This window comes from Nymphaea colorata, chromosome 7, assembly GCF_008831285.2.
Source record: "Nymphaea colorata isolate Beijing-Zhang1983 chromosome 7, ASM883128v2, whole genome shotgun sequence".
NCBI classification, from domain to species: domain Eukaryota; kingdom Viridiplantae; phylum Streptophyta; class Magnoliopsida; order Nymphaeales; family Nymphaeaceae; genus Nymphaea; species Nymphaea colorata.
In genome coordinates, this window is record NC_045144.1 from 5,786,028 (window position 1) to 5,808,252 (window position 22,225).

Here is a 22,225-nt window from a genome sequence, read left to right on the forward strand (position 1 = left end):
GATGCAGAATTTTCATCGCCGTTGATTGAAACTCTTTTTCTTCTTCCCTTTTTTTTTTTTTTGACAATAAAGTGGGAACGCGCAATGAATTTAGGCCAGATAAAAGACAGGCGCGAACCGATTTTTGTCTTCTGGCCCTTTCTTCTTGTTTGGTTGGTAGCTTGTTTCCAGTACTGATGGCGGGTTGATTAGTCAATCTGGATGGAAATGGTGGCGTACAGGAGCGGCGCCACCGTCCTCGGCAGCAGCAGGGGGCATTCTATGTACTTTTAATCACTACCTTTTTACATCACGGCTGCGTCACCGATGCCTGAGGGGTATTTTCGTCATTTTGTAAGGCAAAAGAAAGATATTTCTGAATTTTAGTTTGGCATTTAATCATCAAAGATATTTTAACAATTTTTAATCAGTAGCATATATATATATATATATATATATATATATATATATATAAAAAGTAACACGAGCATAAACAAATCAAGTTCCAACTCAAAATGGGTTTATCCAGTGGAACTGAGTTTGAGATGATTTCGACATGGCCGAGCTCGAACTCGCTTGATTATGGGATGGAAAAATGCAACAAAAACGTTCTTCCAATTAAACCGTAGGAACATGGCCGGAAATGTACGAGCGTGCTCGAGCTCGACCAGCTCGAACTCAACTCAAGTCACATATAGCTTGGTTCGAGCTCGACTCGGACTTTACGAGGTGAGCTCGAGTTCAACTCGTCTAACAGAGTCCAAACTCTAGCTCAAGCACGACTCGTTTTAATATATATTTTATGCTTAAAATTTCTACATTTTTGTTTAGACCTCCTGAAAATTATAAAACTAAGTATTGGTGTTAAACGTGTGTCTAATCGAGTCAAGTTCATCCAACTCAAACTCAACTCGTCTACAAACTCAAATTATCAATTAAACTCAAACTCTACTCATTTAACTACTAATCAAATTCGAGTTGAGTTTAACCGAAAGAGTTTGAGTTATGCAAACTCAACTCGTTTAACATCCCTAAACACGGCTTCCCGTGTTAGTGACAAAACAACAAAGTGTTGTGGGAAGACGGCGTGTATAGATGTGGCCCATTCGCCTATGCGCTTGAGTTTCATAAGAAAATGATACGGCTTGAATCACATGTGAGACTTATTTTGTCTTTTTCTAAAAAAGGTGGGCAGTAGTTGTCTTTTTTCTAAAAAGTTGTTTCTTTTTCACTTATCCAATTCTGTTATAATAAGTTCTAATTTTCAACTTTTCTTTATTTCAAATATGAGCCAATGCATATCAACGATATATGTCATTTTTAAAGGCCTCAATATATGACACAATTCCAAACTGGTAACGTTAGAAAATGGTTTTATCTTTTACTTTAATGAATCCTATGTAATAGGCAAAAAAAATCAACTATGTTTTCATAGATGTGCATAAAGTTTTGATTTGTGAGATCTAAGACTTCATTTTTTACAATAATTATCAAATGAGGGCCACCTTTACTATTGAGGAACGCGTTCCTCAAGCCTAAATAAAATTGCAGCTAAAATATGAGGGGGTGTGTTTGATAGCTTCTGATTTGACATTTTATGAATTTGAGAACTATAGATTTAAGATCAAACCCTCTCCCTTTCTGGTCTCTTCTCAATGTAAAGAAATAAAATAAGGATCTTAAACATGGATCTTTAATTTTGATGAACCATGAGTCTTTTGCAACGTCCGCAAAAACATGTCACGTTAGATCCCCAATAGAATCCGTGAATTTCGAATCTGGAGTCATTAATCGCCTCATAAAAGAAAAACATTTGAACTTACTTAGGCCAATAGTGTTGTTTTTTTCTCCTAACATTAGAAAACCACACTTTTCCATACTTCTAGCTACATGACACCTTGTTGCTAGTTCCTCGGCCCCAAGGCTTGTAAGGGCAGAGCCAAAAAAAATTTCTTTTCTTTTTTTTTTCGGTGGGGGAGGGCGGGGTGGGGGAGGTGGGTTGCCAATGGCGACCCCTACCGGCCACGGGCTCCGCCCCTACCTGCTTAGCCTTGTGCAAAAAGTAATACTCATATATCATATTAAAACTCTTAACAGGTTTCTTGATGGCCAAAGCCCAACCCACTCCACCAACCCCTTCGGGGCTACTAAAACAAATGGTAAATGAAATATATTTTAATGTGTTCCATTTCATAATTCAACTTGTGACTCCCTTAAAATTTGTTGGTAAAGTGAACGAAAAGGAAAACTAGAAGCTGATTTGTGTATTGGGGCATTCTACCTGCGACGATGAAATGCCTTAACAAATGATTCACTAGAGTAGTCTTCTACCTTATTAAGCTTTTTAGTAGCCATAACAGCTCTGCATTAAGCCTGAGCACCAGGCTCAGGCCTGAAAAAAAGGAACCCAAGCTAGCCTGATAAGCTCAGGTGGGTCAATAATGAGTTTTTTATTTTTTTATTAATTTATATATATATATATATATTTATATATAATATTTTATTATGATTAATTATATTTATATAATTTTTTATTTAAAAATATATTTTTAAATTTAATCGGGCCTGGGCTGGGACGAGGCCGGCGGATGCCTAGGCTTACTCTGCATCTGATTTGTAGACCACTTCAAACAAATGCACAACAAACTCTTAAGACTTACCTCAATCCTAATTGCATTGGGTTAGTAGGCTCATCTATATATGTAGGAGCATAGCCAAGGGGCGCCCGCATGGGCCCTGGCCCCACCTCAAAATATTTTTTCTTAATTTACATGTAAATTTTAGAAAATTTCACTTGTTCTATATATAAAAGTTTTGAAAAATGATATTTTTGCCTCAGTCAAAATTTAAAAAACTTTAATTTGGCTCCCCTTATAAAAAAAATTTCTGGCTCCCTGTATATATGTTATTTTGACTAAAATAAATCTGATGCGACGCAATGTACTAGCCAAATCTTTGAGGGCCATAAATGAATTGTGAATGGTAGAATATAGTTTCTTAATTCTACCAATCTCACTCTCCCTTGATTCAATTAGGAGAAGGTAGAATTGAATATCAGTGCTTTCGGTCAACATATTGTCAAGATTAGAAGAATCTTTCAATTCAACTTTGATTCATTTACATCTTAGTCTATACAATAATCAGGGCTTAAGCTAATCACTTTTTCAGAATAATCTCCACTAATATATCATTATATATGAAAACTTATAATTGTATAGAAATTCATAAAAGGGCACTGACAAAAAGACCCCAAAAAAAATTCTAATATCTATGGATAGGTTAGATTCCTCCTGATCTAAATTGGATTCATTTATGAAATGTTTTGCTATCCAAATGACTAGATGAAGATCATGATCATTGTTTACAAATAATATATCATACTGTTGTGTGCTCTTTTCTCTTACCAACATCAAAATTCAATCTCATTGAACAATCAAACCTATTATTTCTCATCAGTCCCACTCATGGATTCACCTTGTGTTGAACTTTTCCACATCTGCTGGTTACAACTTCAATGTTTTGTCAAATTGTATTATAGAACAATACTATGTTGTTGTATTTGAGAACTTGTTGATTGTGTAGACTTTTTTTTTCCCCAAAAAATTATTGTATTCAGTGCAAAATCCATAAGAAATTTGACAGTCTATAGAGTCCCAACCCAAAAATTATGTAGACACTACAAATTCCCATAGAAGTTGCACAGTTATTAGGGTCCCAACCTTAAAAAAAAAGCACATCAACAATGCAAACTGCAAAAAAAAAAAAAAAAAAACATATTTATTTCAAAATTAGGTTAAGGGCCTTTTGATGTTTTAGTGAATAGGTGAAAGGTGTTTTTGCACATTTCTGGTAAACTATAAGTAACGTTTTCCTCGAAAACCATCATAGAGGTGGTCATTTGAGAATTAGCATGAAAAGTGGAAAGCCTCTCTGTTCAAATCCAACTAAAACTTTAGAATCAATTCGTTAATAGTGGAAAAATTGAAACACCAATTTGTAATTTTTTCTAAATATCAATCATCTAAGCCATTCTGTGTGATGAAATATAACCTATGCATATTTTACGAACATTATGTGTGATTTTGAGTGAAAATAATATTCAAGAATACATGCTTATCTGTATTTTTATTTGAAAATCTACAATTTGAATTAAAAAAAAAAAATTGAAGGCCATGAAATGAAAAACAAATAGTGCAATTTGGCTCCAACATATGAATTCTAGTATCAACATATAGAGCAAGCACCACTTGATAAATATGAAGTTTTTGTCGAGGTCAAAAATATCCACGCCCCACATTATTTGTTTCTGATTCATATGTCCTCGTTTCCTCTGCTTCTTCCTCATGTATCCACTTCTTCTCCTTGAACAAAGTTCACCATTTTCCCTCTGGTTTCATCTTAGTAGGGATGTCAATATATTCGATTTAAATCGGATATCCGATTGATTCGATCTGAAAAAATCGGATATGAAAAAAAAATTAATATCCAATTAAGAAATCAGATCGAATTCAAATTTAATAAATAGCATCCAATCAGATTTAGATTCGCATGTACATAAATATCTTATCGGATTCAGATACGGATTCGGATCAGATTCATTTTTAGACAAATATCTTGTATCTAATGCTATTAAATTTTAAAAATTGGCAAAATCCAATTCAAAATTCGGATTCAGATTCAGATTGTAAAATTGGATTTTGGATTTGGATTTGAATATGACTTTTCTTTATTCGAATCTGAATCTGAATCCAAATCCGAATATATGAATATCCGAACAAGTGGATATAATTAAAGATATATCAAATCCGAATCCGATCCGCTGACATCCTTACATCTTAGTCAGTTTGTCCTTCTTGGATCTGCATTGCTCCTCAGAACTTTTTACCGATGCATGGGAAAACAGCCGTCGATGAAAGACCATTTTTATTGGCGTTTGAGGCCAAACGTCTGTGAAAATTAACTTTCACCAACACAGCCTCCAGGCCTCTCCCTGCAGTGAGGCAAGGCAGCAAGGTGGTCTATAAACTGTTCCTCAAGTTTTCTTTATTTTCAACTAATATTTTTAAATATTTGATTTGTTGTGTATATGGGTGCTCCTTCAGACATAAAAATCTATAAAGGTGCCCCCTCCAAAAAAGTTTTCTCCCTCAGCCACTGCTGCCGCCTTGATTGAGAACTTTCTATTACAAAACCAGCTTCTGCATGGCACCATAGAAGTTCTCTCTCTCTCTCTCTTTTTATTTATTTATATATATATATATATATATATATATATATATATATATATATATATATATAGAGAGAGAGAGAGAGAGAGAGAGAGATACACAAGAACAAAGTAACTAACAAAGAACCTACCAAAGAGAAGTTGAATTATTTTTTTGAGTGAGAACTCAAAAGAGGTAAGGAGTAAGGACCTTGGGCTGTGACCAACCCATTATTTATATATGAAAATGGACACAGAAAAGGGGTAGCAGTGCAATACGCAAGCCCAAAAAACATAACAAGAAAGTAGAAACGGAACAAAAAAAAAAAACAAATGAGGAGGGGAAAATAAAAAAATATTTATTTAATCAAGAGCTATGACCTTTCCACAGAAAAAGTATTTTTTTCTCTTACCTGAATCTAATTGACAAAAATAAAAAACAACAAATAAAAATGAAAAAAAACTCAAAACACAAAAGCTTCCTCTCTCTCACTGGCACACACATGGCAGGAGGCATTTGAGCTAGCTTTCTCCTCTCTCTCTCTCTCTCTCTCTCTCTCTCTCTCTCTCAGTTTTCTCTCTCTCCCTCTCCCTCTCTCTCTCTCTCTCTCTCTCTCTCTCTCCCAATCTCCTTAGAGGAAAGCAAGTTTCTATTTTTACCAACTTAAGTTTGGATTAACATGATAAGAAGACAAAAAGTTAGCGCCCTTAAACCAAATTGTAAGTCCATTAGTTTGTTAATACCTGGCAGTTTACATCCAAATAGCCTAGTTTTCTACCGATATTTAAAATATACATCAAACAAGTTTTGTCAGTTGGAAGTTTCTTCAAGAAATCATTGTAACAGGAAAGACATCATTTTTCGTGTTCATTTTCAGAGGGCAAAATAAATTTATTTTTCTGACTTGATAATTTAAATTTTCAAGAACAATCTTACGAATCTTGTATTGATTATTCATAAAAAAAAATCGGTATATATGTGTAACTGACTCCATGAAAAGTGCCATCCAAACACTATCTGAGTTAACTGTTGCTTTTTTAAATCATGTTTTATATATTAATCTGAAAAATAGGGTTTTCTGAACAAGCTATAAAAACCACTTTGTTAAACGAGGCATTTGTATAAATTGAGTTTTTGACATGGATTTGCAAAACATCATCCAAAACGCTAGACTAAGTTTTGTATTATTATTATTATTATTGCCAATCTTTTTTGGTGTTTTTGGGAATTGCCTCTGTCAGCACCACTCGGACTTGTCCAAGGATAAAATGGTTTAGGCACTTCCACTGCCAAATTGCTACCCATCAAAATAATCGCTCTGATTCTGGGAGGGGGAGAAAGAGGGAGGGAGGCAATGGCGTCCGTTGCAGGCATGTCCATTTTGAACTCAGCACCACCAACAAGGTCAGCAGATTCCAGCTCTCTCTCTCTCTCTCTCTCTCTCTCACACACACACACACACACACACAGACGCACGCAGACGCACGCGCACTCTCTCTCTCTGTCTCTTTTGTTTAGCATTTGTAAAAGAGGACGACTAGCAGCCGGAACTGCATAAATCCTCATATGTGGCTACACATGCTTGACTTTAGCGGGTTTGGCCTTTGAGCATCAAAACAGCGTTGGGCAGAAACTGCTCAATCGGATGCTTGCCTACGACTGACTGTCGATGCTTGAGCTTCATCATGATTACTGCAAAATAGTAAACATTTGCTAAAATATTAAAAGATATCTTGAGTTCAACGTGGTACCTTTTGGATATGATACTTCCCCAAAAGAGTAGCTGTGGTTATCCGTTGAACTCGTCCATTGTTTTTCTATGTAGTAGTTTCTTGTCATGTTGGGCAGTCTCGTTATACATGTACTTACATATGTTCTACTATAACAACTGTTCTTGGGAAATTTGCAACAGATAACTCTTTCTTGACCTAGGAAGGAGATCCAAGTATGGCGTTGTAGAAAACTGGAACATAATGGGCCTCGCGGGTTGGGGATAGTGGGGTGTAAAATGGGTTGAGCGTCGGTTTACAGTTTGGCATTTTTCTTGACTGCTGCCTGCACTAGCTCTGGTTTCTGCACATGTACCGGCTTTCTATCATATCAATAACGGTGCTCCGATACAGAGTGCTATTTACAGCACTGTTGGAGCTACCTGATTCTAGTACCAGAGAACAGAAATGTACCTGTTAATTATTTCTTCTAAGTAAGGAAGGCCTCTTTGTTTAGCAAGAATATTTACTTGAATTTAACTTCAACTTCTAATATTTTAATTATATCTACTTGGGCACTCCGTGTAGTGGCTTGTGTGATGATCATCTTAATGGAATCGTGTAAAAGCATCTGGGGCGGTAGTTAAAATATTGACAATCTCTTTCCTTCCTCATGGTGCCTTTTCTAAATTTACATGATCACATTAGTAGAAATGGCTTAGTGAATTTGTTTTTGGCAGTTGGCACCCTCAGAATAGAACAGCTTAAAACGGTAGCTTCCTTCACTGGTCTTGGAAATTGGAATTAAGGCCTTGAAGTTCAAAGCGAATCTGATAGGCAGGGTACCTAGTCTAATCTCTATCTCTTCACATAATCTGACAGAGCATGTTAGCCTAACCCCAGCTTTCCAACTGAAAAAAGAAATAATAGCATCTACCCAATTTGATGGCCTTTCTTTCTCGACATATAATTTTCCGTCTCAGCAAACAGAATCTATATACAGATTCTTTAGCCTCCATTTATTATGAAATAATGTCTAAGTTTTGGCATTGTTACATGTCAGTTCTGTAAACCTGGCTACAAAGAAAATTGGAGTTGAGACCTTCATATTGAATGAATGAACTACGTCGAAACTTTTAATACCAAGGAGGCAAGGATGCTTCTTTTGTACAAATTGCATACCAAAATAAAAAGCTTTGGTGGCTCATAATGCATTTGAAACTGTAGAATATAAAGCAATATAGTCTTGTGATTTTTATTTTAGTGATATAAAAGTATATATTAGATGAATGACAAAAGACTTAGCTCAGAGTTTGACTAAAGCATGTTGTTTGTGATTGCAGAACAAGAGCCATTTTACCTTTGTTGGTTGCTGATGTTGTAACTCTTATGCATCCATGCTTTAATTCACTACACGGATGCACTAACAAAGTAAATATCCCATTCACACATATGGAGGCGATCAGTATGAGCTTGCCGTCAAGAGCATTCAAGGATTTTTCAAGGTTAAAGAATAAGGTTGCTGCAACAAAGGGAGTCTTTGCTGTATGTGAACCCCTTCCTCCAGATAGGCCACTATGGTTCCCCAGATCATTTAAATATAGTCGATGTGCATTCCAATACCCAGATAAGAGTTTTCTGTCGAAATCTAGCTTGAAAAATGGAAGGTGGTATTTGGAGAAAGGTAGGGGAAGTGAATATGGAGGTTCAGAGATGAAGAAGAGGAAGGAGACCAGTGGGAAGAAGTACAAGAAGTATGAGAAGAGTCCCATCGGTGGACGTAATGGTCCTTCTTGGGAACTTGCCGCCAATAACTACTTTTCAAAAGGTAGAGATGATGCTATGAATGAGAATGTGGAGGTTCTAGTTGGAGACAGTGAGATTGAGAAGAAGGCCACCATGAAAACAAGCTACAATAAGTTGGAAGACAATGCCAGAGCCTATCTTTCAGTGGATAATAGAGGTGGAGTGGATGATAGCATGAGAAAGAAAGTTGGATCAGGAGGTGATAGAGGAGGTCTCAAAGGCAGGTGGAAGAGAAACCAATCTTTTGGTGGTGAGGAGGATGGGGCGAATGACCACCATTTTCTGCAAGGTTGGAGTAAGACAGCAATGAAGGGAAAAGATTGGATGCCCCAGGAAGCAGAAGATGATGAAGATTCTGATGAGGAAAATGAAGCGGAAGAGGGGAAAAAGAAGCTTACCAGCAATTCAAGATGGAGTGGAATTAGGGACAGATACAGTAGAGTCCTGGATGCAAGAGATGAATTTGATAAGCCAGATGTTGTTCAATGGAACAGGCAAGAGAACTGGGGTCAGAAGGTGTGGAAGGAAGCTCATGAATCCACTCTGCCAAAGATAGTCGGTGAGGTGGTTTATGGTGTTGGCCCTGTTCTAGCTGCATTAACCACTGGGAGGAGAGAATTTTATGTTCTGTATGTTCAAGAAGGTTTGGAGTTGGGTGGCAGCAACAGGAAGAAGGACAAGAAAAGTGTAAAAATGGTGATGAGGATTGCGGAGAGGATAGGACTGAGCATGAAAGAAGCATCAAAGCATGATCTCAACATGCTTGCAGATAATAAGCCTCACCAGGGATTCATTCTTGATGCATCTCCATTGGATATGGTGAGCATTAGGCAGTTGGATGCTAGTTCATGCAAGGAAGAACAAGGACCCCTTTGGGTTGCTCTGGATGAGGTCACCGATCCCCATAACTTTGGCGCTGTAATTCGGTCTGCTTATTTCTTTGGTGCAGCAGGAGTGGTAGTCTGTGCCAAGAACTCTGCTCCTTTGAGTGGGGTTGTTAGTAAGGCCAGTGCTGGTGCGCTTGAATGCATGGAGCTGAGGTCTTGCAGGAATATGATGCAGTTTCTGTCAATGTCTGCTGAAAATGGGTGGCGGGTTCTTGGAGGTTCAGTCTCTTCAAGGGCTTTGCCACTAAACGAGGTCCCTTCTGCTGGTGGGCCTACCATTCTAGTGTTGGGTAGTGAAGGAAAAGGGTTGAGACCTCTGGTCGAGCAGTCATGTACGCAGTTGGTAAGGATCTCTGCAAATTTTTCTGTTGGTAATGGTGAGGATGAATACCAAGATGAAAGCGAGAGATCCTCAGGTGTAGAGTTTCAGTCCTTTCTTGCTGTTGAGAGCTTGAATGTCAGTGTTGCTGCAGGCATTCTTCTCCATCATTTATCTGGAAATGCTAAACCCAGGTCGATCCTAGAGAGTGTCCAGGCCATTGAGTGAATTCTCAAAGTTGAAATTTATCATAGATGCTGTTGTTTGCGTCCTTTTTCTTCTTCTCTCTCTTTCTGCTCCTTGTTCCGGAATATATATTTGTTTTGGAATGTACACAATTCCATGGGAAGAGAAAAAAGATCATGACCTATATGGTCTGCCAAACTGAAACTGACATCGGGTGGGTTCAAAAATTTCTCTTTGATCCATCCTCCTCTACATTCTGCTGCATAAGAGAAATGGTGTGATAGTTGGAGAATGATGGTGTCTCCCAGGTTTTTATGTTCATCTGCTGGTAATTTTTGGGTGATGTATTTCAAGAAAGGGGGATTGCCAGTTCCACAGAATGACTTTCGGATTCCTTGATTTAAAAGGGACAGATGTTTCCACCTTTGGCGAATGTTCTATCACAATTTCAAGTCCAAATCCCCTCGATCTCGATAACTGGAAAATAGAGATATGCGTGAAGTTGTTGTGGGAAGGCATTTTCAAGCTATATGTTGTATTATGAGTGTAGAGCAAACTAGTAAGCTTTCAGACGGGAGGATGGCTTCCTATTTTCAATATATAGAGGCAAAAGTTGGGGCATAGAAACAGTTGCAACTGATTAATTTGATTTCAACCTTGACTATTGCTAGAACAATTTTTTTTTCTCAGAAATATATGATGGGTCTCCAAGAATGTAAGTCCAAGAACAATGTGGTAGAAGTGTGTAAAGAAGTAAGAAACATCATATGCTGAAATGGAATATGTGCGTTATAATAAGAATCCCTATTCATTTGAATCTTTGGTTGAAAGTTGTCGATGGACAGAAAGTCTGACATCTACAATTATTCTCATGTTGGCTTTGAAAACTCTCTCTCTCTCTCTTTTCCTGAGAAACATCTGGTCTTTGGAAAGGGTTCCATGGTAGGATGAATTCTTATGTGCACATGACGTGGCTGGCATGGATGTCTGCCATGAGAATCGCAATGAGCCAGTTAATTTGATTGTCAAGTTCACATTAAAAGCACGGAAACTATGGAGACCAAGTGGGGTTGTTATTAAAGGTGTTTTGCCAATCAATCATCTTCTATAGTTCCTTAAAATCCTGACAATTTGGCAGCACACCTATTCTACTTCAAGACATGTTCTTGTCAGAAATATATTGTCGGTTAATTAAAGTGACATTATCGGTGACAATATCTTGCTTCCAATTAAACTCTGATATTTTCAAATCTTGATTTTTATAAGTGCAGAATAGAGAAGTAGATGGCAGCCAAAAATTTCAATTTACTGATTGTTATTTATTTAAACTACGTTGGAAATTTTTTTAAAAAAAAAATCAATATTGTGAAATAATAGATCCAAGAGGAACCTTAAATTTTTCCCATTTCTTCAATGAGTTTGCAAAACTATAACTTAAAATCCTTGATCTCTCATCTAACAGCCCAAAACTTTAAAAGCATGCCAACGATTATGGCTCCTATTCTTCTCGTAGAAACTAAGTTAAGAATAAAGATTATTGTTCTATGCTGATATGACTTTGATAGTTATATGCATTAATTGGGAGGATCAATTGCTATCAACTGTGCGAAGGTAAGGGAGCTGGTTGCTTCGAGTTTGATTTCCCAGGCTTTGTGCAAGTGAGTCCCAAGCATATCCTTGGAGGCCTGATAGAAACTAACCATGAAAAGGATTGCCCAAAAAACTACCATTTTTCTTGTGGGGTTAAACATGAATGGTTGACTTTGGATTTTGCAAAAAGAATGATAATTAGTAAGGAATTCTGGATATGAATGATTTTAGTGAACTTTTGGTTCATATTTAATCTTGCGGACATTGTACAGTTGGCTAATTCCATATTATGTGGGTTTAAGGCAAGAAAGGGTTCCTACTTGAGTCATGCATATCCTCCTCCTTGTTCTACCCCTTGATTTGTAAGTAACTAGCAAGTTGTATCATGATATCGTCGTGCGAGATGGTGTAAGTTTTGATTAAGCCGCTTCGTGGACATGTTTCGATCCCAGTCAAAACCTTAATTTGTCGTCTCCCCACTCCATCTCTCTGCCTATTCCTTAGCTTAAGCTTGTGTTAAAGCTAGGTTATACAGACTGGTTGAGGCGTTATGATTGTCCCTGGTGGCTTCTGAAAGTGATGACAACACCACAATTATATCATGGTACCAGTCACAACAACTACCACCTCCACCCTTGATCTTGGAGATTCTAGACAGCTTTTAGTTGAGTTTTCTTTTCTGATTGATTACCTTTGATCTTTACCAGCTAGAGATATTTAGCATGTCTGTTGTTCATTGTGTAATGGTTTCATTGCATATAAGTTTGTCTTATGTTTTCTATAAATTTTAATGTTCCAGATGGTTCAGTGCATATGATCCTTACACAGGTTTAGATGTGGAGCCATGAGTTCTCGACCTAGGTCAGTAACCAGGCGAGGGAGACTGCTCAAGCAGCTGGTTTTAGCTATATCAATCAGACTTCAAACCTTCTTTCCTGCACAATTTCCTTTAATGTAAAAAAAAAAATATACATCAGGAAGTATCTAGTTAAGACAAGCTATACCGTGATCATTCTTTGCTATGCGTGTGACTTTTTCTTGCTTCTAAAATAAGCAAAAACATGAACATCCAGCACCACATGGAGAACCATTCTCCTAATCCTCAACTGTTCCTGTTAAAAAATTTTCATTCTCCTACTAAGGGAGCTTGATTTACACCGAACTGGCTCAGCTCCATTGAGAATTTAGTCTTTATTTCTTGGAAACATATACAATCGTGTACATATACAGCTTTTTTAATCTTTTTAAGCCCATATGTTCAGGTTAAAGTAAAAGATGTGGAGGAGGCATTTAGACTGCTAAATACAACAGTCAGCGACGGATCCTGCTTAGTACAAAAAATTTTTGTGCAATTGGGTTTGCAAGACATTTGAAATTAATAGGGTGGCATATCAGGAACAGTCGTGATGTTGATAATTATTTGTTAAGACCAGTATAGCTAAGAACAGTATTTGAAGTCTGCTCCATTGTTGATATATTATTTATCAAGAACATTATAGTGAGCTAAGTCCGGCCGTTCCATCTCTACTTGGGAGACCGAGCTAGTGTCACACCTTGTACCTGTTTCAGATCCTCATTGTACAACAGTTTCGAATTTGTTATTTTACTTCAAAGTGAGAGAGTTAAATCTGTGTGTTTACCTTACAGATTATGGATTTTCTCAAGAGCCTGGACAACCGGAGGAAGAGGCCATCTGGGAATGAATTACTGATCATTGAGCTAGTCCAATGTTCTGCTGAACTTCAAGCAGATAATGTTTTTCTTGTTTGTAGACCATTGTGCCAATAATCATACAGTTTTGTTAAGATTTCCTTTTTCCCTTTCTAAACGCCATTATATCACTGACTAATAAAAGTATTTGTGTTGATTTGCTCAACTGTTTACATTTTTTTTTACATATGAACACAAAAAAATTTTTACAGCCGTTTCAGTGTACTGTTTATATGTGAGCCATTTTGTTATGTTTAGTTGAAAAAAAAGAAAAGAAAAGAGACGGTCGTTAGCGGCCGTCTTTCTTGCGTCAAAAATGGTAATGATAGGCTCTCACTACGTCCATCTTCATTTACGGGAAATTAGCGTCAATAAAAGGTTGCTGACATGAACACCACGTTGTAATGGCAGTCAATAGTGACAATGTAATTGCCATTGGAGGGATACTTTAAGACAGTCTAAATCGTCAGTGTACATACTCTCACCATGTCTATTTTCATCACTGTATATTAACTTCAGCAACATTAAAAGATCGTTCCTAAAACTTATTGCAACCGTCCAAGATTTCGTCACTGTAGGGGATGCATTGCCGACTGTGAGATAAAACGTCAGAAAACCCCATTGAGACCATAGCATCTTTGAGCCATCGACCCCTCTTATCGACACTTTTTTACGTCTGTGATTCATACACTGATGGTAGAAACGCTTTACAGCGTCAAAGAATTCTTGGCTTGAAAAGGCATGGTTCAACAAATGATATCAGACATGAACTTTCAAAAGTCGATTTGATTTCATTTGAAACAACCCAAATTTTAATTTCATGCTTCACGTCAGCCATGAATTTATGAAATTCAACATTTCAGCATACATACGCTCATTAGTTCTACATGCTAGATTATGTTTTTTCTTGGCATTAGGTCACTCATTTTCTAGTTTCCAGAGGTTTTAAAACGCTCAAACTGCCTAGATTTCACTGCTTTTACTGCATAATGAGGTTGAATTTACCAGACTACATAAAACATCAAAATTTAGAATTTCTGGAAGGATCGCTATCTAATGCTCTAGAGTGCTCAATCCATAAGAGCTGTTTGGCATTACAAACACTTGGGATTAATCTACCAGTGAATAAACCATAGAACACTAACAAAATATTCCATCTGCCAAACGACCCCATAGTAATACATTTTTGTCATCTTCAATGCTTCCATGCATAATGAGGAACATTGTTGGCATATCAGATCCATGACCCACTTGGACGCAACATATTGTTGTCTTAATTTAAAACCTTGAACGACACCTAAAGAATTGGTGGATAGTAAAAAGAGACAAGCTTTTCTATTGTGAAAAAAATATTGACTTTTTGCACCATTAATAAAAAAACAGTCATTTTCCATCAACTCTAGGATATTAAAACTTTAGATTGAGTTAATGTGATAAAAAGAAAAAAAAATTAAAGCCCCTTAGTCGAAATTGTAGCTCCGTTAGTTTGTATTGAGTATTGACTTTCTTAATGAATTCCCATAATAGTAATATCTGGACAGATTATATCCTAATAACTTTTTTATTGATATTTAACGTAAACATGCAATAATTTTTTTTGTTGTGTTGTAGAAAGTTCTTCACGAATAGTTGTATCAGTAAAGTAATTGTTGTGTTAATTTTAGAGGTAAGATAATAACTAGTAACTTGACCATTAGTTTCTCGGGAACAATCTTACAAATCTTGTTAATTATTCATAAAAGGATTTAGGTGTGTGGATTGAAAATATGAAAAATTAGTTTCTTTCACTATTGCCTATTTTTTAGATCGTTTGAAAATTGCCCGTTTTCCAGCAATTATCATACTTGTCCATGGACAAAAGGACATGGACCCACCTATCTGCGACCTCGAGCTTCTGGTCACATGTTTAACTTCTACCCAACGAGATAATCATTCTTCTTCCGAGGGAGGGAGAGGGGAGACAGAGAGAGGGAGCGAGAGGGAGAGACAGAGAGGGAGGCAATGGCATCAGTTGCAACCATGTCCATTCTGAACTCAGCACCACCAATAAGGTCAGCACATTCTCTCTCTCTCTCTCTCTCGCACACACGCACTCTTTTGTTTAGCGTTTGTAAAAGAGGACCATTACCACCAGCCGGAGCTGCATAAACTCTTACTTGTGGCTACACCTGCTTAACTGTTAGTGAGTTTGGCCTTTGAGCATCAAAATGGCATTGAGCAGAAACTGCTCGATCGTAGACTTGCCTATGACTTCCCTCCTACCAAACAAGCCCTTACTCTCTGTTCTTGAGGTTGATCGTGATTAGTGAAAAATAGTAGACATTGGTGCCATATTCAAGACATGTTGAGTTTGACGCGGAATCTTTTGGATGTGATACTTTTTCCAGAAGAGTAACTGCGGCTATTTTTACGGGTTTGAACTCTTCTGTTGTTTTTCCATCTGTTAGTTTTTGGCATGTTGGGCAGTATATTATACATGCATTCTTACGTACATTCTACTATAACAACTATTTTTGGGAAATTTTCAACGGAAAACCTTTTCTTGACCTGGAAAGGAGATAAAGGATAGCCTGATTGAAAACTGGAACACGATAGGTTTCGCGGGTTGGGGTTTGTGGGGTAAAATGGGTTTAGCGTCGTTTTACAGTTTGGCATTTTTTCTCGACCGCCGCCTGCATTAACTCTGATTTATGTACATATACCGACCTTGTATCATATCGACAAGGGGCGGTCGTAAAACGTGTCGGCCAATTCGCTTCGATAGAGAGTGATATTTACAGCACTGCAGGGGATACCTGATTCTAGTACCAGTGAACAGAAATGGTATAACAATTTCATGTAACTGTTAATTCTTTTTTGCAACTAAGGAAACCTTTTTTGTTTAGCAAGAATATTCACTTAAAATATTGACAATCTCTTTCCTTCCTCTTGGTGGCTTTTCTAAAGTCACATGATTAAATTAGTAAAATTTACATGATTAAATTAGTAGAATGGATTTTCTGGATTTAAAATTCATGTCGGCCATTCTTTTATTGAGAAATTTTTTTACACCCTTAGAAGAACAGCTTACAAACAGTAACTTCATTCACCTGTCTTGGAAATTGGAGTTAAGGCCTTCAAGTTCAAAGCCAATATGGTAAAGCAGGTTAATTAGTCTATTCTCTGTCTCTTGGCAATATCTGACCAAGCAGATTAGCCCAACCCCAGCTTTCCTATTGACAAAAGAAAGGATAGCGGATAGCCTCATTTATATGGATTTAATGGCCTTTCTGTCTCAACATATAATTTTCTTCTGAACGATAACAAATCTATCTACGCATTCCTTAGCCTCCATTTAATATGAAAGATATATGTCTCAAATATGGCATTATTACATGTTACCTCTGTAAACTTGGCTACAAAGACTTCGAGCTCCGACCTTCATATTGAGTGAGCCATATATGTCTCAATATTTAATACCAAGGATGCTTCTTTTGGCACGAACTGCAGAGAATTTGCCGAAGCCAAGCTCCCACTTCAAAATAAAAAGCTTCAGTGGTTCATAGTGCATTTTTAAATGTACAATATAAATCAATACAGACTGGCGGTTTTGTTTTAGTGATATGGCAGTTTATACTTTATAGGTTATACTCGTATTAAATGAATGGCAAAAGACTATAGTTTAGAGTTTGATTAAACAATGCCGTTTGTGATTACATAAATAGAACCATCTTAACTTCTTTGGTTGCTGATGTTACAAACCTTGTGCATCCATCCTTTATTTGCAATGCAGGTACACTAACAAAGTCAATGTCCCATTCGTGCATAGGGAGGTGATCAACATAAGCTCATCATCAAAGACATTCAAGATTTTTTCAAGATTAAAGAATAAGGTGGCTGCAACGAAGGGGGTCTCTGCCGTATGTGAACCCCTTCCTCCAGATAGGCCACTATGGTTCCCAGGAAGCTCCCCACCTCCATGGCTTGATGGCAGGTAATTTGCCTTCTTTCACATACATGAAAATTAATAATCAGCATCATGTCCTTTCACAAACCATAAGTTGGTAACATTTTACTTGCAGAACGATCAAGTCCCATGGTTTGAAATTCAAAATTTTATGGTCACCACTTGATGTGTGTATGCCATCAATCCAGATCATAATTTTTATCTGTTTTCAGCTTTTTTTATGTGACATTATTTTTTTTGTATTTTGATTGCTCTTATGTAACAGGCATACATGTTATTATTTTCTACAAGGATGCAGTTTGTAGTGTTGGTTCCATGTTATTATTATGTGTTTTTTATTTCAATAAAGAAAGAAGTATGACTAATGGAGAATAGACATGTTATGATCACATTGCATGTAATTTTCATGCTACACATCTATGTCTGATCTATGTCATTGACTATATTGACATATGTGATCATTGATTGGTTTAGCTACATTAACTTTAGTAAAGACTGCTTTAGTTTTTTGTCAATATGAATGTGCAAAATTGATGGAAATGACATTTTATAAGGTAATCAATTTAAGCTCATAAGATTACCATATAATGTAAGATTGTGTAATGACATATTTGGCCGGAGTAGGAGATTGTTGGAATCTGTATGTGGGCATTTATATATTATTAACAATTCGAACATTATATACTATCTAAGGGAGATATTCATAAAGTGATTAATAAAACCTGATATTTTGTTATTTCATAGGGTATGAGGTGATTTTAATGTGTGGATACCAGTATCATCTCAGATTCTATGATATCCTGAATCTGAAATTTCATAAAGTATAAATGGTAGTAGTCTCCAAGGTCATATATGGAGAGAATTAGAAATTTCTTCTTTCCTCATATGAAACAAAGAGTATTCACATAGAGGCCTTAGTAGGTCTTGCTCTGTATCTTCTCACTTGGATTCAAATGCACTTTTGCTATTATGATTAAGATTTTATTCAATGGTTCAACATGAACACATATTCAACTTAGGACATCAAGTTTTTACATTTCAAAGCAAGCAACAAGATGCCTTCAGTTAGATTCAAATGTACCATTCCATCAATTCCCATGCCTGCAGAACGTGTGAGGGAATAGAAGCCAGTAAACATGACGTAATAGGATGACACGACCAGCCAGAGATAACTAGCAGGAATGGACAGTTTGAAGCTTGCTTTTCATTTTATCAATTAGGGGAGCCCATGTAGAAGAAATAAAACATTGGATTTGTAAAGGATGCCCAAGATAAGCATAATTTAAGTCTCCTGGAGGACAGTTGAAGATAATGGACTTTAGAAGCAGATATGTATTCATAACTGATGACTTGGTAACAATGGTATTGTCCTCAACATTATTCTAACAGGACTTGGTTTCCTATATATTCTTGGAGGTTACAAAGAGTACCTCCAATGGAGGGCTTTGAGATTGTGCATGAGCGTAGACTGGCCCTTTCTGTTGCAGAAAGAGCTGTTTGTGTGGACATTCCGCTACAGGTTGGGCCAACAGTTGAATGACCTACAATGGTATGTTAAAATGTTGAGGAGGAGACAAAATGAATCGTTTTCTCCAATTTAGAAGGTGTTAAAGCACCTTCCGTGAAATGTATATACACTTTGTGAAACAAACTTGTTTCTTCTCTATAACTACCGTGTGTGATGGGAAGTAGGTAGACATTGAAGTGAAAGGGAGAAGTCGACTCCTGAGTCTCTTAATCAATGAAGCCAATCATTTGTTTAGATATAAGTCTTTCTCTTTTAAGAATTCGTGGGTTACACTATTCCTTCCTAGCACACCTGTTCTGCATCATCCTTTTTATTTTTCCAATTGCTAAGGTGTTTCTGCCAAAGTGCACATAAATTAGTTATTTCCTTTTCATTTTTACTCTTCAAACTTACCACTAAATACGTAGTAACTCATTTATTGTTACACGCTGCAGCCTCCCTGGTGATTTTGGTTTTGATCCGCTTGGGTTAGGTGAGTAATTATTTCCAAGAAATGCTTTGCCTTGCTTTCTTAATGTGATTTTGATAGGCTGATAGCCAATTTCAAGAAATCGCATCTTCCTTGTCAATTGGAGATATTTGCTTTCTAAGAAAGTAAAACAATTCACAATTAGTAGTAGTAATAATAATAATTAATAAGCAACCACTACCAAAACAACTGTGCATATAATTTCATTAAATTATCATTTGTGACAAATCATGTGGTAATTCAAATCTTGTTAGATGTAAAATCAAATTAAGACAAACCACTCTTCTTCATCTCTAGCACCTACCTGGTTGGCCTAAATTAGTAACATTTAGTAACTAACACAATATCTTTTCACATGACTTGTCAAAGTTTGAGCCAATCAACGTGTCCAAAGAATTACCATATAAGCAGTAGTAGTACGTATTCATGGGGGGATTGGCAATTTTTCATGTCCACCTTGTTTGAGTGAAATGTGTTGAGATTGCTTTCTTGCAAAAACTGGCTTCCAATGGGAAACTTGTGTCTTCCTAAACAATGCCTATTTTTCCAGGTTCGGACCCAGAGCTGCTGAAATGGTTCGCCCAGGCTGAGCTTATGCATGGCCGATGGGCCATGTTGGGTGTCTTTGGAATTCTTGTCCCAGAAGTGCTACAGAACCTCGGCTTCATCGACGAATTCTCATGGTACACTGCAGGAGAGCAAACTTACTTTGCCGATACGTGGACCCTGTTTATAACCCAAATGGTGCTCATGGGCTGGGTAGAGGGTAGGCGATGGGCTGACATGCTCAACCCTGGCTGCGTCGACATCGAGCCCAAGTATCCAACCAAGAAAGGCTACAAACCTGATGTGGGTTACCCAGGCGGGCTATGGTTTGACCCATGGATGTGGGGCAGAGGGTCGCCTGAACCAGTCATGGTGCTGAGGACCAAGGAGATCAAGCATGGGAGGCTGGCCATGCTAGCCTTTGTTGGCTTCTGGTTCCAGGCAGTCTATACAGGCGGAAGCCCATTGGACAACCTGATGGCACACTTAGCTGATCCTGGCCATGCCAACATCTTCTCAGTAAGTACTTGATTGTTTCTTTGATTGCATGCATGCTAGTATGAGCTGTGACAAAAGTCTGAGCTCAAGGAAGCTTGATCTAATGTTCCATGCTCCCCGTAGCTAATTCTTGCTTGGGAACAACTTAGCTCAGCTTAAGCTTGAGTCGGGCTGTCTTACTCCAGCTGACTATGTGACCAAACGGTTCAGAGGCCGGCTTTTGGTCATAATCCATGAACATGGAAACCAAAAGGTTTTTTTTTCTCCAGAAAAAAGATAAAAATACTCTTTCCTAAAACAGACGAGCACAAGGCTTTCCGTTATCCCCTGAACACTCAAGCTGCACTGGTCTTTTGGTTTCATGGAGGTGTTTGGAAACATAAACACTGAGGTTGAGTTCGAGATTCAAGGCTGCATAAAAGGGTGTGGTTTGAGAGTTTAAACAAACTGAAGATCTCAGTAGTATGGATCATGCTACATGTTAAAAACCATGGATTTAAAGTCGGATGGGGGGCATTCTAATCTTTAAATCCATGGACATGAGATCCTAGGTCACCATGGATCTTAGATCCTTTGTGAAACAAACACAACCTAAGTATTTTGTTTATCCAAAAGATTATGGTAGATTCATTGAACACACTTGGTGTTTTGTGAATATGCTGCAAAGGTTGAGATAGATTTCATAATACACTCACATAATTATGGCCAAATGCCCCTTTAGGTTTTTTTCAAAATAATAGGCACATAATACAGAGACAATTATGTACGTGTATATAATGGGCTGAACCACCCATTTTGAAACTGGTTTTTCCAACTTTAATCTCACTTTTCTCACCTATTTTTGTATTGTTTCTTTGTTTTTATATTTTCTTTTCACAGCTATATTAGTCGTTTCAAAATGGATAGATTCGAGGGAGAGAATGGGACTTAAAAATCTCAACTCTCTCTCTCTCTCTCTCTCTCTCTCTCTATATATATATATATATATATATATATATATATATAGAGAGAGAGAGAGAGAGAGAGAGAGTCTATAAGAATCCTAAACTTACTCATGAGGTTCATTTGATCCATCATAATGGACGGTTGAGAGACAAATGCCAAAAAAAAGTTGTGAACTAATAGATTATAGATGACTAAATTGTCTAGCATTTTTTTATCGTTGTTTTTCTCTCACCTATCTATTGCTATGCATACGCATCAGCTCTTGTAAGTGAGCTAAGTGACTCTATATAGCTAGATTTATCATTCACTTGATATATATATGTGTGACCTTTATCGATTTTCTTATGTTGTGTGCGATTTGGCCAGGCTCTGTCATCTCAATGATGCTGGTGTAAATGTTGCATTTGGAGATGCATGTTTATAAGCATGGTAAGGCGAAATTCAATTGTCCTATCACGATGATCATGATGGCTTCCTTATTCAAAATCAAAATCAATTGGTTCTCTCTGTAGCCCTTTTTCTTCCTTTTTTCCCCCTTTTTTTGGGGAAATCTTTTACTTATTTTCCTTGTATTGGCAAGGGTGTGGTAACAACAAAAAAAAATACCCTTGACAGGGTTAACAAGAGTTGGAAAATAACGTTTGCAGTTGTTGAGTCTAAAAAGAAAGCTATTAGTCAACTCGCTTCTTAGTAATCTAACCAGGAAACAACACTCCAAAATAACTAAGAATTTCACAGCTCTTTTTGTTATAGTTGGCAAACCCATGGCTCGGACTTGGATCGGCATATGACCTAGTCACTAGGTCAATGAGTTTATTCATCGACTCGGTCGAGTATTCAAAAAACCATAATGTAAATCACTGCAGCTGAATCAAGGGAGTGAGGGTGGAGTCAGGAGCA

At 37.2% G+C, this 22,225-nt stretch overlaps 2 protein-coding genes across 3 annotated transcripts; both read left to right on the forward strand.

Annotated features, from left to right (window-relative positions):
• The first annotated feature begins 6,468 nt into the window (after positions 1-6,468).
• Positions 6,469-10,297, forward strand: LOC116258192 (uncharacterized). Its single transcript, XM_031635344.2, has 2 exons — positions 6,469-6,590; positions 8,239-10,297. Exons 1-2 carry the CDS (start codon positions 6,541-6,543, stop codon positions 10,133-10,135), a joined length of 1,947 nt encoding a protein of 648 aa, XP_031491204.1. The 5' UTR covers positions 6,469-6,540; the 3' UTR covers positions 10,136-10,297.
• Positions 10,298-15,303: 5,006 nt separating this feature from the next.
• LOC116257279 (photosystem I chlorophyll a/b-binding protein 6, chloroplastic) lies at positions 15,304-22,004 on the forward strand. Of its 2 annotated transcripts, none has more exons than XM_031633895.2 (5): positions 15,304-15,444; positions 17,166-17,366; positions 19,302-19,339; positions 19,887-20,401; positions 21,692-22,004. In XM_031633895.2, exons 1-5 carry the CDS (start codon positions 15,395-15,397, stop codon positions 21,707-21,709), a joined length of 822 nt encoding a protein of 273 aa, XP_031489755.1. In that variant the 5' UTR covers positions 15,304-15,394; the 3' UTR covers positions 21,710-22,004. The 2 variants fall into 2 exon arrangements, with proteins under 2 accessions (XP_031489755.1, XP_031489756.1); XM_031633896.2 differs by having other exon boundaries at positions 15,324-15,444; positions 17,202-17,366.
• Positions 22,005-22,225: the final 221 nt, after the last annotated feature.